Source organism: Lampris incognitus, chromosome 10 (genome assembly GCF_029633865.1).
Source record: "Lampris incognitus isolate fLamInc1 chromosome 10, fLamInc1.hap2, whole genome shotgun sequence".
In the NCBI taxonomy this organism is placed as follows: domain Eukaryota; kingdom Metazoa; phylum Chordata; class Actinopteri; order Lampriformes; family Lampridae; genus Lampris; species Lampris incognitus.
Window position 1 is genome coordinate 13,119,296 of NC_079220.1, and position 13,655 is coordinate 13,132,950.

At 45.7% G+C, this 13,655-nt stretch overlaps 1 protein-coding gene across 2 annotated transcripts in view; it reads right to left on the reverse strand.

Moving 5' to 3' along the window:
* The window catches only part of LOC130119050 (trinucleotide repeat-containing gene 6B protein-like), a 41,517-nt gene extending 34,836 nt beyond the window's left edge, over positions 1-6,681 (reverse strand). Inside the window, exons 1-4 of one of the 2 annotated variants that reach the window (XM_056287433.1) lie at positions 6,399-6,681; positions 4,826-4,913; positions 3,979-4,000; positions 2,069-2,485 (exon numbers count right to left, since the gene is read on the reverse strand). In XM_056287433.1, the coding sequence (XP_056143408.1) occupies positions 2,069-2,485; positions 3,979-4,000; positions 4,826-4,882 (496 nt within the window). In that variant the 5' untranslated portion in view covers positions 4,883-4,913; positions 6,399-6,681. Of the gene's footprint in view, positions 1-2,068; positions 2,486-3,978; positions 4,001-4,825; positions 4,914-5,759; positions 5,813-6,398 lie in introns of those variants that run through there. The other variant, XM_056287434.1, reaches the window with a different exon arrangement.
* Between the last annotated feature and the right edge of the window lie 6,974 nt (positions 6,682-13,655).

Genomic DNA, 13,655 nt, shown 5'->3' on the forward strand with positions numbered 1-13,655 from the left:
TCACTTTTTCTTTTTTTTTTATATATCAACACTAGATTATAGCAGACATAGGCAGCGATGTGCCACAGACTGCCAGAGTAAACAGGTTTTCTTCCAAGCAACTACTACACTAAGTGATATCACTGATTACCCTAATCTTTTTAGTTGAAGATGCACTAACCAGCTGGTCACATTAGGTGGTGTAGTGATTGGCTGAAAGGAAAACCCAGCATAATTTTGGCATTTCATAGCATACGGTTGACTGTCTGCTATTGTACATTCAACAACAATGTAGCCAACTGGTGATGGTTTTATTTATTTTTTTATAAATTTATTTCTGATTTTTCCCCTTTTTTCTCCCACTTTAGGGGCCAATCGATCCCTATTTTAATTCAAACACCCACCCTCATACTGCCTGCGTTCGCCAACTGCATCTCTCCGGCCGGCAGTCTCGAAGGAGACCGCCTCCCCACTTTTGTGACAAGGCGACTCCAAGCCGAACCACTGTTCCTCCGACCCACACAGAGACGCATTCACGTGACGAACACAAGCCGACTCCGCCCCCCTCCCGAAGACAGCGTTGCCAATGATCGCTGCTTCATGGAGTCCGGCCATAGTCGGATCTGACGAGACCGGGGCGCGAACCCCAGTCCCCAGTGGGCAACTGCATCGACGCAAAGCCGATGCTTAGACCGCTACACCACCGCGGACCCCTGGTGATGGTTTTATACACATAACTTACAAAGTGACTAATTATTGTTAGGATCAGCGACCAGAGTATATATATATATACACTACCGTTCAAAAGTTTGGGATCACCCAAACAATTTCGTGTTTTCCATGAAAAGTCACACTTATTCACCACCATATGTTGTGAAATGAATAGAAAATAGAGTCAAGACATTGACAAGGTTAGAAATAATGATTTGTATTTGAAATAAGATTTTTTTTACATCAAACTTTGCTTTCGTCAAAGAATCCTCCATTTGCAGCAATTACAGCATTGCAGACCTTTGGCATTCTAGCTGTTAATTTGTTGAGGTAATCTGGAGAAATTGCACCCCACCCTTCCAGAAGCAGCTCCCACAAGTTGGATTGGTTGGATGGGCACTTCTTTGAGCAGATTGAGTTTCTGGAGCATCACATTTGTGGGGTCAATTAAACGCTCAAAATGGCCAGAAAAAGAGAACTTTCATCTGAAACTCGACAGTCTATTCTTGTTCTTAGAAATGAAGGCTATTCCATGCGAGAAATTGCTAAGAAATTGAAGATTTCCTACACCGGTGTGTACTACTCCCTTCAGAGGACAGCACAAACAGGCTCTAACAGGTACTATTTAATGAAGATGCCAGTTGGGGACCTGTGAGGCGTCTGTTTCTCAAACTAGAGACTCTAATGTACTTATCTTCTTGCTCAGTTGTGCAACGCGGCCTCCCACTTCTTTTTCTACTCTGGTTAGAGCCTGTTTGTGCTGTCCTCTGAAGGGAGTAGTACACACCGGTGTAGGAAATCTTCAATTTCTTAGCAATTTCTCGCATGGAATAGCCTTCATTTCTAAGAACAAGAATAGACTGTCGAGTTTCAGATGAAAGTTCTCTTTTTCTGGCCATTTTGAGCGTTTAATTGACCCCACAAATGTGATGCTCCAGAAACTCAATCTGCTCAAAGAAGTGCCCATCCAACCAATCCAACTTGTGGGAGCTGCTTCTGGAAGCGTGGGGTGCAATTTCTCCAGATTACCTCAACAAATTAACAGCTAGAATGCCAAAGGTCTGCAATGCTGTAATTGCTGCAAATGGAGGATTCTTTAACGAAAGCAAAGTTTGATGTAAAAAAAATCTTATTTCAAATACAAATCATTATTTCTAACCTTGTCAATGTCTTGACTCTATTTTCTATTCATTTCACAACATATGGTGGTGAATAAGTGTGACTTTTCATGGAAAACACAAAATTGTTTGGGTGATCCCAAACTTTTGAACGGTAGTGTATATATATATAAATAAAAACAAATAAACATAAATCAAAACCCTGATTTCCTAGGGTTTATTTCTTGAGTAATGTTTTCTGCCATGTGAATTTCACATACCTGTTGCTCCAGCTGTGGTTGCATTGGGGTCATCTCCTCCATGTGAGGAGAGTGGTGGGGAGGCTCCCCGGCCACTTCCTCCACCCCCCAGCAGCATGGAGGACAGCGGCTGGCCCCTCTTCAGTAGCACTTTGTGGTCCTGCTGGCAGCGAAATCTCGGTGGCACCTCCCTGGGCATGTAGCGCTGCTGTTGCTGCTGTTGCTGGGAGGACTGGGTTCCAGAGGAAGAGGAGGAGGGCTGTCCGTTGGCCACAGCAGCCCGCTGCTTTGCATTGTTCCCGCCACCGGGAGGGACCTGTGTGGGAACCCCAGCTGTACCAAGACAGGGGGATGAAGGGGGAGCGGGGCCAGGGCTGGGGGATGCTGAGCCCGGGGTGGCGAGTGGCTGGGAAGAGGAGGGCTTGGCTGATTCTGGCACTAATGACAGAAGAATGGGGGGGAAAGGAAAGTGATTGGTAAGTTTTACACTCCACTATCGTAAGAGTTCAAAGAGGCCACTGGCGATCATCTACTCCCAAATACCTGCTGTCAAAGTGCCAATGAACATGACAATGATACCACAATTGCACCAGCGGAACTGTTTGGTGGTCACAGTACTAAAGTGTTGTAGTGGAGCCTAGTTGTAGTGAGGGTTATAGACAGAGGTTAAACTACTATATGCAGGTAATGCGGCTGCACTGGGGCCCATAACAGTTTAGGGCCCGCACGCACAGACCCCTCCTTATCTCGCCAGTATAGTATCAAAGATCTTGACCTGAGCACTGAGTCAACAGTATACGGTATGCTCAAAAATGTGCAAAGTGTGCCTGTGCATAATTATGGACACGTGTACTACTGCACGGCAAAATCCACACAGAAGAGTTAGCTAGCTGGTGAAGAGTCAAGACTTTGCACAGCGAAAAGCCTGGAGAGCGTAGCTGGTCCGATGGCGGTGTGCTTTCAATGAAAAAAAAAAAATTTTTTTAGAAGGTGCATCTGTGATGTAAGTATAAATTTTTCCTTCTTTGGCTAATAATCAATCTATACAATTGTGTCTTGTGTTTATAAGGCCTATACAGAGAAATGAATAATGTTGTCAATGTGCAAGTGCGCTGTCACCAATTATGTTTTATCTGTGTCAAGATGCACTGTCAAGCCCAATTTATGCTCCAAATGTCGGCTAGCAGACAAATGTCTCCTGGCAGACAAAAAAGTGTCTCTCGAGTTGTTGCATTTATGCTTGTCGCAATGTCGCCGACTGTCTCCTGGTATCTATGGAAACGTTTCGCGTCACATACTGTGTTGTAAACAGTAGCGAGTGTTCTTTTTATGTATAAGCGCACGTAATGTAAACAACGCCCTCAAGCAAAACCATGGCAATGCTCGAACACCTCGTCCCTTCAATCCAACTATCCAATCACAGCTAAGCGACATAAGAAAATGTGTCGTGTACACGACAGCCCTGGGAGACACAAAAAGTGTCTCTCATGACGTCAAAATTGTCGAGAGACATCTGTCTGCTAGCCGACATTTGGAGTATAAATTGGGCCTAACTGATTGTGTTTTCATGTTATAGTGCCCTGACACCAGATTTTGTTAAGTAGGCTATTCCATCACTATCTTGGCCTTGCTATTATGACTCCTCCTCTATAGCACAGCGGTCTCTTAGTAATCATGTCTTTTAGGTGTCAACTGTGTAGTGCATTTCGCCGTTGCTGGTCATTTTAAAGCTGCATGCTTTCACTTCTTCATTCGCTTCTGACATGATGTTATGTTACATCTGATTGATGGGCAGGCCGGGGCCCACTTTGACCATCTTACATTGGGGCCCGGTGCTGACTCATTACACCTGTAGTTATAGAGATCGAGGTCTAAGCATTACAAAATTTCTAAGAAGCAACAACTGATCAGGAGAATGCAGGAAAGCTTACCTTTGATTTTCTGTTCTGGCACCTGAAAATTACAGAAATTTGCAAGTTAACATGGTGAGGGCAATCAGTCATTTTTTGGATGCCATTTTCTAACGGTCTCCAAATAAATCTTCAAAAAATGCTGAAACAAATTTACAAATAAGTGTTTGTGGTTGAAGAAAGTGCTTGCAACGAACTACTCAAGAAAAGAAAATTAACCAAAAATAGTTTACACTGCAATGACTGCTGAAAATGATTCTAATATCTGGGGACTGGAATAATTAAGAATTATATCTTGAATGCTCATCTGCAATGCTTTTATTACTGTTTTATACAAAAATGGGCATCAAGACACAGGCTGAGAGAATATGTAAAACATGTTCCAATACCATTCAACCAAAAATATAAAACAAAATGCTGACACTCATCTGTGTTTGAAACACGCACTGCTTGGAGCCTGATGATATTTAGGAATAGTTCTTCGTAAATTACTCTTGTTTATAATATCAGAGGAAATTTGATCAGGTGCACCATTCCAGATAAAATCTATGGCGAGAAATTAATAATAGCAAATTATTGGGCGAGTCAGTTTTATTTGTATAGCCCATTATAACAAATTTGCCTCAGTAAGTTATGGCAAAAACTGGGGAGATTGTCAGCATTACAAGCTACATTGGCAGATGGCGAACCATCAGTCACATCTTGCTCAGATCTAAAAAGGTAGTTGGCTGGTAAAACAGTTAAAGGGGAGATTTACTGGCCAGTGTAACTTGAGGACCAACGGTGGACAGTAGAGTAGCTGAACAGTAGTGGATTTTTGCGATAATGTATTGTCAAAGTAAACTACTGAGTAACGTAACATCAATACCTTCTGAGGGGTTTCCCTTTTCTTTTTATCCTCTTTCTTCTTTTTCTTGTCTTCCATGAACTACTGTTCCCTTTCCTGATCCTCCTGTCTGATGAAACAATTGGAATACATTTACCTTAAATGTCAAACCCAGATTTAAGTAACTTTATAATTGAATCCTCAATGTGCATTCGAACACTCTCTTACTGTATCACACACAAATGTAAAACAATTGAAATATGGTCCATCGGATAACCGTCAACAGGTCTTCCTACACAATTAGTTAATGTTGTAAGAACTGTAATGTTAACCAGGTCCAAACAGCTTGCCAACAGTCCATGGTAGCCTACCTGCCCCAATGCATAATTCATTGCCCAGTAAACACTTGGTATTGCAAACAGGCGAAACAGGCAGCAGCTAAACGAGCCTAAATGTACTGTGATGTGGTGGCAGCCAAACATTATACATGAAAATTTTCAAGTTTTTGACGAAGAATACCAGAGGTGACGAGGACACCTATGGCCTAGCATGTCAAAGAAGATATTAGCGTTCATGGCCTGGAACTAGGCAACCTAAAGTGATGTTTAAAACTGATTATGTCTAGGCCTGCAGTGATAAAGTGGCATAGGTTCTTAATGACCCTATACTTGCCGTTTATTTCCACCGTTCACCTATACACATTGCAAACTCGAACCCTACCAGGTGACGCCAGCTGTGGAATGCAAAACAAATGGCTCACTAGCTCAGGCTTGAGGAGAGCCGATAACTTATTTGAAAATATGTAGACAGCATTGAGCTGTAAAATCCGACACAGCCTTTGATTTAGCTAAGCTACACATAAACCGCGGGCGAAGGAAGCCGTACTTGGCTAGCGTTAACCGCTTGATACTGACGACCACTCCGTGGACTCAAAAATCACTTCACCGAAGATGTCTGGAAATTCGATCAGTCCTACCGTAACCCAAATCGATAGATTTGACCGTGACTCGATTCCAGCGTCGAGTCAAACCAAAACAGGGCAGAAGCCAAAACGGGGGGGGGGGGGGTGCACTGAAACACGGCTAAAGTTAGCCCGCTAGCTTTAACGCCACAGCGGACGGTGTCGCCCCGCTGCGGCCCGGTCGCGAGCTCGAGGCAATAAACCCCTCAAAAGCAAAGGTCCCTCAAGGCAAGGTGCCTCCGCACGCGCAGCACAAAACTTTCGTTGGCTGAAGTCGCTCTCAAACTCAAACACACTCTCTCTCTCACGCACACACACACTATAAATTAAACATTATTAACCCATAACTCGAATGCGCAGTCGCAGCTGCCAAGCAAAGCGTTAACTAAAATGGGTAGTAGATTGGTGGTCGCCAGCTAGCTGTAGTTAGCTAAGCCATTCGGTCTCGGTTGGTTGGCTGGGCCAAATTGAACGACCAACTTATATGACGTTTGCTCAGCGCTGCACCGCGTAGCAAGCGCGGCTAACGTTAATCGGAAACTACATAAAAAAAATGAAACAACGACAATGGATCTCGTAACATTAACGAGGAAACGAGCAGTAACCAGAGAACGCGTTTCAACGCAATTTAACACCAACATAATCAGAACTCACCTCAGGAATCAAATACAACATAAAGTGCTTCTGTGCAAAAAATTCTTGCAGACCTGACGCTAGCAGCCCGGAAAGCTAGCTAGCTAGCTCAGCAAGCTACTTCTTCGAGGCGCTCAAGGCTAAATTGAATAAGAAATGACATCACCGAAAGGCGAAATGTAACTTATAGAAAAATAGGTGGAAAGGTGAATATCCTTATGCGCGAATGTAGTTCTCAAGCTGTAAACGCAACATGCATAACCTCTAGATGACTGTCAAGCGCTGTATGATCGTTTAGTTTACTATCGGCCATTTTGCTTCTCTGTGCAGCTTTGGCTAACATATCACCAGGCTAGTTGTTGATCAGAGGGGGGAGGAGGACCAGTGAGACGCCGGGGGGGGGGGGGGGGGTTAAATGCATATCGGCACGATGCAGCAGGGGGCGTATTCTCACTGAAAGCATGACGTCATGTTGTTTTGGTCAGAGATCAGTAATTCACAAGTGTAAAAAAAAAGTAATTCACAAGTGTCATTTCTGCTCAATTCTGATTATAATACAAAACGGTAAAAAAAAGACAATCCGCTATGTATATATGTTGTGCTACATTATTTCTTGCTGGCGATGTTGCTATCACATCACAGTGTTACAGTTTTGGCAGAGAAAAGAAAAACATTTTAGCCCCAATGAATTAATTTTTTTTGCTATATAGCACATGCACATCCCTGTAATGTCCATCATAACCATGCATGTCTGTGAATGTTCTCATTCATCCAGGTCATGGTTATCCAAAGGAATTGAATCGAGTGCAACTGGACCTGGTATATATCCGTGAAGACGTTTCGCCTCTCATCCAAGAGGCTTCATCAGTTCGTGCCTTTCTGACTAGACCAAGCTAGTCTGACTGCCTGGTGATGAAACAGTCAGACTAGCTTGGTCTAGTCAGAAAGGCACGAACTGATGAAGCCTCTTGGATGAGAGGCGAAACGTCTTCACGGATATATACCAGGTCCAGTTGCACTCGATTCAATTCCTTTGGATCATAACCATGCGTTTCTCACTTCACAGTTTGACATTGTCCACTGCAACCATCACTGAATGCCCTTGTAACCCAAAGGTTTCAAAATGCCCTTCCTCAAGACATTTCACAAGACTGCCATAAAAAAAAGTCAGTTATGAAAATAACCTGAATCGCACATTTCTTTTTTTCCCTTTTTTCCCTCTAAAGCGAGAGGGGTTGCTGCACTTATAATGTTTAAAGTGAACTCAGTTGAAAAAGATAAGAATGGTATATTCCTGCATATTGATTGTGTTTTGAATATTAATAGGGTGACACTGGTAAATATATATGGTCCCAACTATGACAACCCAGCCTTCTTTAATGACCTACTTCTAAGACTAGCGGTGGTTGAGGGTCCCTGCCTTATTGGTGGAGACCAGGGTCCGAAATTAACTTTTTGGCTTACCGGCCAAGGGGACTGGTAGATGAAAAAATCTACCGGCCAAGCATATTTTTACCGGCCAAAATAATTAGTAGCCTTTTTTGTGCCATACATATGTTTTCAGTACATATCAATGAGAGAATAAGGTAGTGTGTTGAATAAAAGCTTTTAAAAATGTGACGAGCAGATCTGAAGCAAAAATATTTTTATGTAAAATTAGCCAATGGTTAAACGATAAAATGTTAAAAGTATGATTTCACGTTTTATTTGCAGTATTATTATAACTACTCGAGAGCTCCACATGCCCATCCCTAGTCCGAGACTACTTCTCACTCTACAGCAGCCACTCTCTTTGCACCGTCCATGAAGTCTGGCCTCCTGCTCCTGACAGTCTTGGCGCCACAGATCAACAGCACTGGTTGGGTCATACTCCCTGATCTCGGGAGATGACCTGCACCATCAGTAGATCCGAGAGTGTGTCTGAGTTGAGGTTGGACCGCCAGTCAGTTTTTTTTCCCCCTATAAATTCATTTCTGATTTTTCCCCGTTTCTCCCAATTTAGTGGCCAATCGATCCCTATTTTAGTTCAAACACCCACCCCCGTACTGCATGCGTTCGCCAACTGCATCTCTCCGGCCGGCAGTCTCGAAGGAGACGCCTCGCCTCGGGGCGAATCCAGGCCGAACCACTGCTTTTTCCGACACACACAGAGACGCATTCATGTGACGAACATAAGCCGCCTCCGCCCACCTCCAGAAGGCAGCGCTGCTTCACCGAGTCCGGCCATCGTCGGATCCGACGAGACCCACAGTGGGCAACTGCATCGACACAAAGCCGATGCCTAGACTGCTACACCACCGCGGACCCTTAGACCGCCAGTCAGTTTTAACCTGTTTCGTGGTATTGAGGCTAGCACACAGCTAACGTTAGTGCAAACTAGGTGTCACATACGAGTGCTAGCTGGCTAACGTTAGCTACAGCCAGCACTTTGTTTGTTTACGCTGTATAAGGATATTTTGAGATGACAACTAAATTCAATTACTCACACATCCATTCGAAGTCGGAGAGTGGTCTCACTTGAAGTAATACTTGGGGTAGTATTGGTCGAGGATCAATGACCACACCGGGTTATAGAACTCAGGTTTAATCGTGGCTCAGTAGGCAGACGTAATAACCATACATGGTAGTGGTGTAACCATAATAACAGTCCGGGTAGTACATAACACCTAGTGTAGTTCCAGTGGATATACATGGCGTTATATCACTACATCCCCCCTGTTTAGTTTTCAATTTTTACAGTATCAAAATACTCTAGAACATTCCAATGTGGTACAATCATTGATAAGCATTGTACAGTCATTACACAGAGGTTGCCTTCTCTTTTTTTTTTTTAGACAACACACTCAGAACTGTCCATCTCAAAAAACAATAAACATATTCAGAGCCCTCCTTTTGTGTGTGATTGTCTCTACTCATAGTCCTTGTAGTGAGCTGGTTTGGAAACAGCTCTTCCATATCTTGTGCGTACTGTCTTGTGTGTTTCACAGGTTTGGCTGGACGAAGTTCCAGCTGCATGAGTGTCCCGTTGAGGTTCTGTGAAGCGGGTTCTTGCGCTCCTCAGTGCATGGGGTGGTGAATTTCCCGCAGGTGGCTCCTGCCACGTCTGAGTTTGTTCCCATTTGATGTTTGCACAATGTAGCTCTTTGGCTCATCACACTTTTGTACGACGGTGGCTGGATACCAAGTCCCTTTTTCCTTGTTTAGGACAGATACGTGCTGTCCGGGGCCGAGTGGAGGTAGTTCTCTGCCGCTGCTGCGGTCATGATGTTCCTTAATGTTTGCTGTTCTCTGCTCCAGGTGGAGTCGGTTTTCCTCCTTGCCTGGGTCCCCTCGACTCGGCAGCAGGGTGGTGACTGGCCTTCCGAAGATCAGTTCTGCTGGTGATGGTAGTTTACTGTCGATGGGTGTTGCTCTGACCTGTAGTAAGGCCATTTGTATGTTACCTCCTTGTCTCATGGTTTTCTTCACAATGGATTTGATGTGTCGCACATGCCTCTCAATGAATCCATTGCTTTTTGGATAGTGGGGTGAGCTTGTCACGTGCCTGATTCCCCAGTCAGCCGTGAATTTCTGGAACGCGTGCCCTATGTACTGGGGTCCATTATCTGTAAGTATCTCGTCAGGCCTTCCAAAAAGAGACATGTACATTTCCATTTTTTGTGCAACTGCCCGGCTGGACACAGGCATGGGCATTTCATCCACTAGAGGGAACTTAGAATATCTGTCCACAATCAGTAAATACTGATGTCCATCAATCTCGAATAGATCAGAAGCTAGGGATTGACATGGTTTTGACGGTGTGTTGTGTGGGTTGAGAGGTTGCTTTGGATTTGCATCCTGATGTTCCACACATACGCTACATGACCTACAGACTCTTTCGATGTCATCGTTCATTCTGATCCAGTAGACACTTTCTCTTGCCAGCCGCCATGTCTTTTCGATGCCCTGGTGTCCTACATGCAGCTGTTCGAGTATAGAATCAGTCATGGAGTCTGGGATGAGCATCTGTCTGCCTTTGAATATGACTCCTGCTTCAACTGCGAGCTCATCTCTGAATGACCAGTACTCACGTAGTTGTCTTGGTAGAGCTTTGATGTTGTCTGGCCATCCCTGGTGGATCAGCTCTTTCAGTGCATTGAGTCTAGGGTCGCTGGTGGTTTCCGTGCGGAGTGCGTCCTGTTTCTCGGGAGAGAAGTTTATCATTGCAACAGTGAGCATCTCTGGATCCTCGACTTCTGCCTCTATTCCATCAATGCGCTCGTCCAGCTCGATGTTGCTGTTGTTCTCAGGGTTGGGTAGTCGGCTGAGTGTGTCTGCCAGGACCATCTGGTTTCCTGGTCGATACGTGACCTCGTAGTTGTATCCTTGTGTTTTTATCAGCATTCGCTGAAGCCGTGGCGGGGCGGCATGCAGTGGCTTTGTGCATATGGTAACGAGGGGTTTGTGGTCTGAAACTACAATGAATGACTTCCCATACAGGTAGGTATGGTATCGCTGCATTCCATAGACTATGGCCAGCATTTCTCGCTCTATGTTGCTGTACCTGGATTGTGTAACGGGGGCAGTCCTATGCTGTTCTTTGCTGGTCAGCCTGCTGCACGCCCGTCACTTCCATCATCAGCTCTGCGTTGTGTTCTATTTTCGGTGGGGTCCCAGATGTTGTGGGGGGCCCTCAGTCTCTCATCATCATCATCATCATCATGATCAAGGAAGGAGGGGGGACACACAGGACTCTATTTGGCTCACCTTGCCATTTATTTTGGTTTCAAACCCTTCGACAAACGTCCAGTCCTCCAGCGGGAGCGGTGTTTCTTACGGACGTGGGGGTCAAAGTTCAACCACTGCCCGGACTTCACTCGTGTGCGTTAGAAGGAGAAACCGTCCACGGGACTCCGATGTAAGAAAGGATAAACAAGTATTTTATCCCACAGCTTGCAGTATCTTCTTACAGGGATACTCAAGGTTACGTTCTCCTCAACCAGCAAAACTGTCCTACGGTAAGAAACACGCGTGGCTCGGCTCGATCGCTGCTTGAGACTCCTCCCACAAAACAAAAATGGCCTCTCCCGCGTTCCCTCTTCCGTGTACCCATAAGACCTCTCTCTTAAAGCGACAGTACACGTATATGACGGTCGTTGTAAAACACATAAAAGTAAATAATGACATAAAATAAAATGTAGTAAACACAAATAACAGCACACAGACAGGATTTGGTGATATTTCATACTCAAACAAAATAAAATAAAAACATTAATTTTAACCTGGTTACATTCACCCCTCCTGAAATTCACCAACATCCTGACAGCAGGATAAAAAGAGAAAGAGGAAAGGAAAAGCCCATCACTGACTACTGGCACAAGTGAAAAGAAGGACCTAGTCCTCCAGTCAACTTAGGAGCTACCTCGGTTACGAGGTCCAGAAAATAATGAGGTTGATCAAGTCTCAGAATTCCCTTAGATCAATGTGACGCCTGATACGCCACACCATGCACTTGGCCCAAAACAACCCTGTCTGATAGACACCTAATAACTCACATTAAACTAGTTTGAATGACTCCAACCTCCATCAAAGTTCAAACCCTCACACTCCGTAGAAATGGCATCTGAGCCATAGATTCTATTAGCCTGTTCACTGACCTCACCACCCTCCCTGTGCGTGTCCTAACCCGACCATCGCTCTCTACTTGTGTGCGTGAGACAGTGCGAGCTGCAACATCTGTATCGAGTGAGGGTGGTGCCCCTGTGTGCGAATCAGTGTGAGATATAACACCTACATCGAGTGAGTGTGATGCCTCTATGTGTGGTGCATGTGTGTTGTGTGGTGCGTGTGTGTTGGGTGGAGACTGAGCAGTGGCCCCCACAGGACTGACTACCAGACTAGACGGAATGAACTCTTCCGCTTCTGCCCACTCAGATCTAGGTGAGTCTCCAAGTGATGAGACTGCTAGCCCCACTGCATCCCCTGAGACCGTCAGGCCATCTGCACTGTCCTCCTCATCGGACCCTGCGCAGTCAAGCAACTGACTGGTTGTACTGGACTCCTCACCCTGATCTAACTCAGGAAGGGGCAAGAAGTTGACCTCCAACAAACGGTTCCTGTGCACCACCCTGGTGTGCCCCTCTGCATCCTGAATCTTGTAGACGTGGATATTGGGGTTGACACCGACAACCGTGTACACTCCGTTCTCCCATTTGTCAGCCAACTTTCTCTTCCCTCGCTCACTCTGGTTCGCAACCAAAACACGATCCCCGACAGAAAGGACAGTGCCCTTGGCATGTCTGTTGTACTGTCGCGCCTGATGCTGCTGCTCAGCCGTGGAGTGCTTCTGAGCGATCTCCATTGCACTCCTTAGACAGGAAAGCAGAGACTGAGCATAAGAGTCATAATCAACAACGTGAGGGTCATGCAAAACCTGCCTGAACATAACATCCACCGGCAGTCTTGGGACACGCCCATACATCAGGAAGAAAGGCGCGTAACCCGTGGTCTCGTGAACAGTGGCATTGTACGCGAGCGTGAGAGAATGGATCTGCTGAGGCCACTGTTGCTTCTGCTGAAGCGGAAGGGAACGGAGCATATTCCCCATCGTGCGATTAAACCGCTCTGTCCCGCCATTACCCATAGGATGGTAGGCCGTCGTGTGGGACTTCGCTACACCCGCCAACCTGAGAAGCTCTGCAATCAGGTTGCTCTCAAAGTTTGTGCCCTGGTCAGAATGTATTCTCTCCGGAAACCCGTAAACACAGAATACATGATCCCAGAGTTTCTTGGCGACCTGCTTCGCTGTCTGATTGGCGCAGGGGAACGCGTGAGCAAGCTTAGTGAAGTGGTCAGTAACCACTAGGACATCGACCGACCGCTGCTTACTGTCCTCAGCGGACAAGAAATCCATACACACAAGCTGCATCGGTGCGGAGGTTTTAATGCTCTCCAGGGGCGCGCAAGCAGCTGGCTCTGGGGTCTTCCCAAACACACATCTCCGACAGCATCTGACATATGCTCTGATATCCCTCTCCATGTCAGGCCAATAAAAACGCTGCCTTGCAAGAGAGAGAGTACGGTCCTGGCCCTGATGACCAGCGTGATCGTGGATGCCAGACAGTGCCTTGTCTTTCAGACTCAGAGGTAAAGCATACTGAGACCTCCTCTGCTTGGACACTGGGTCCTTTGTCACCCTGTACAAGACACCATCATTGACTTCCAACTTCTCCCACTGTTTCAGCAGCCTGAGGACCTTCTGGTCAGCACCATGCCTCTCACGTCTCGATGGCCGCTTCC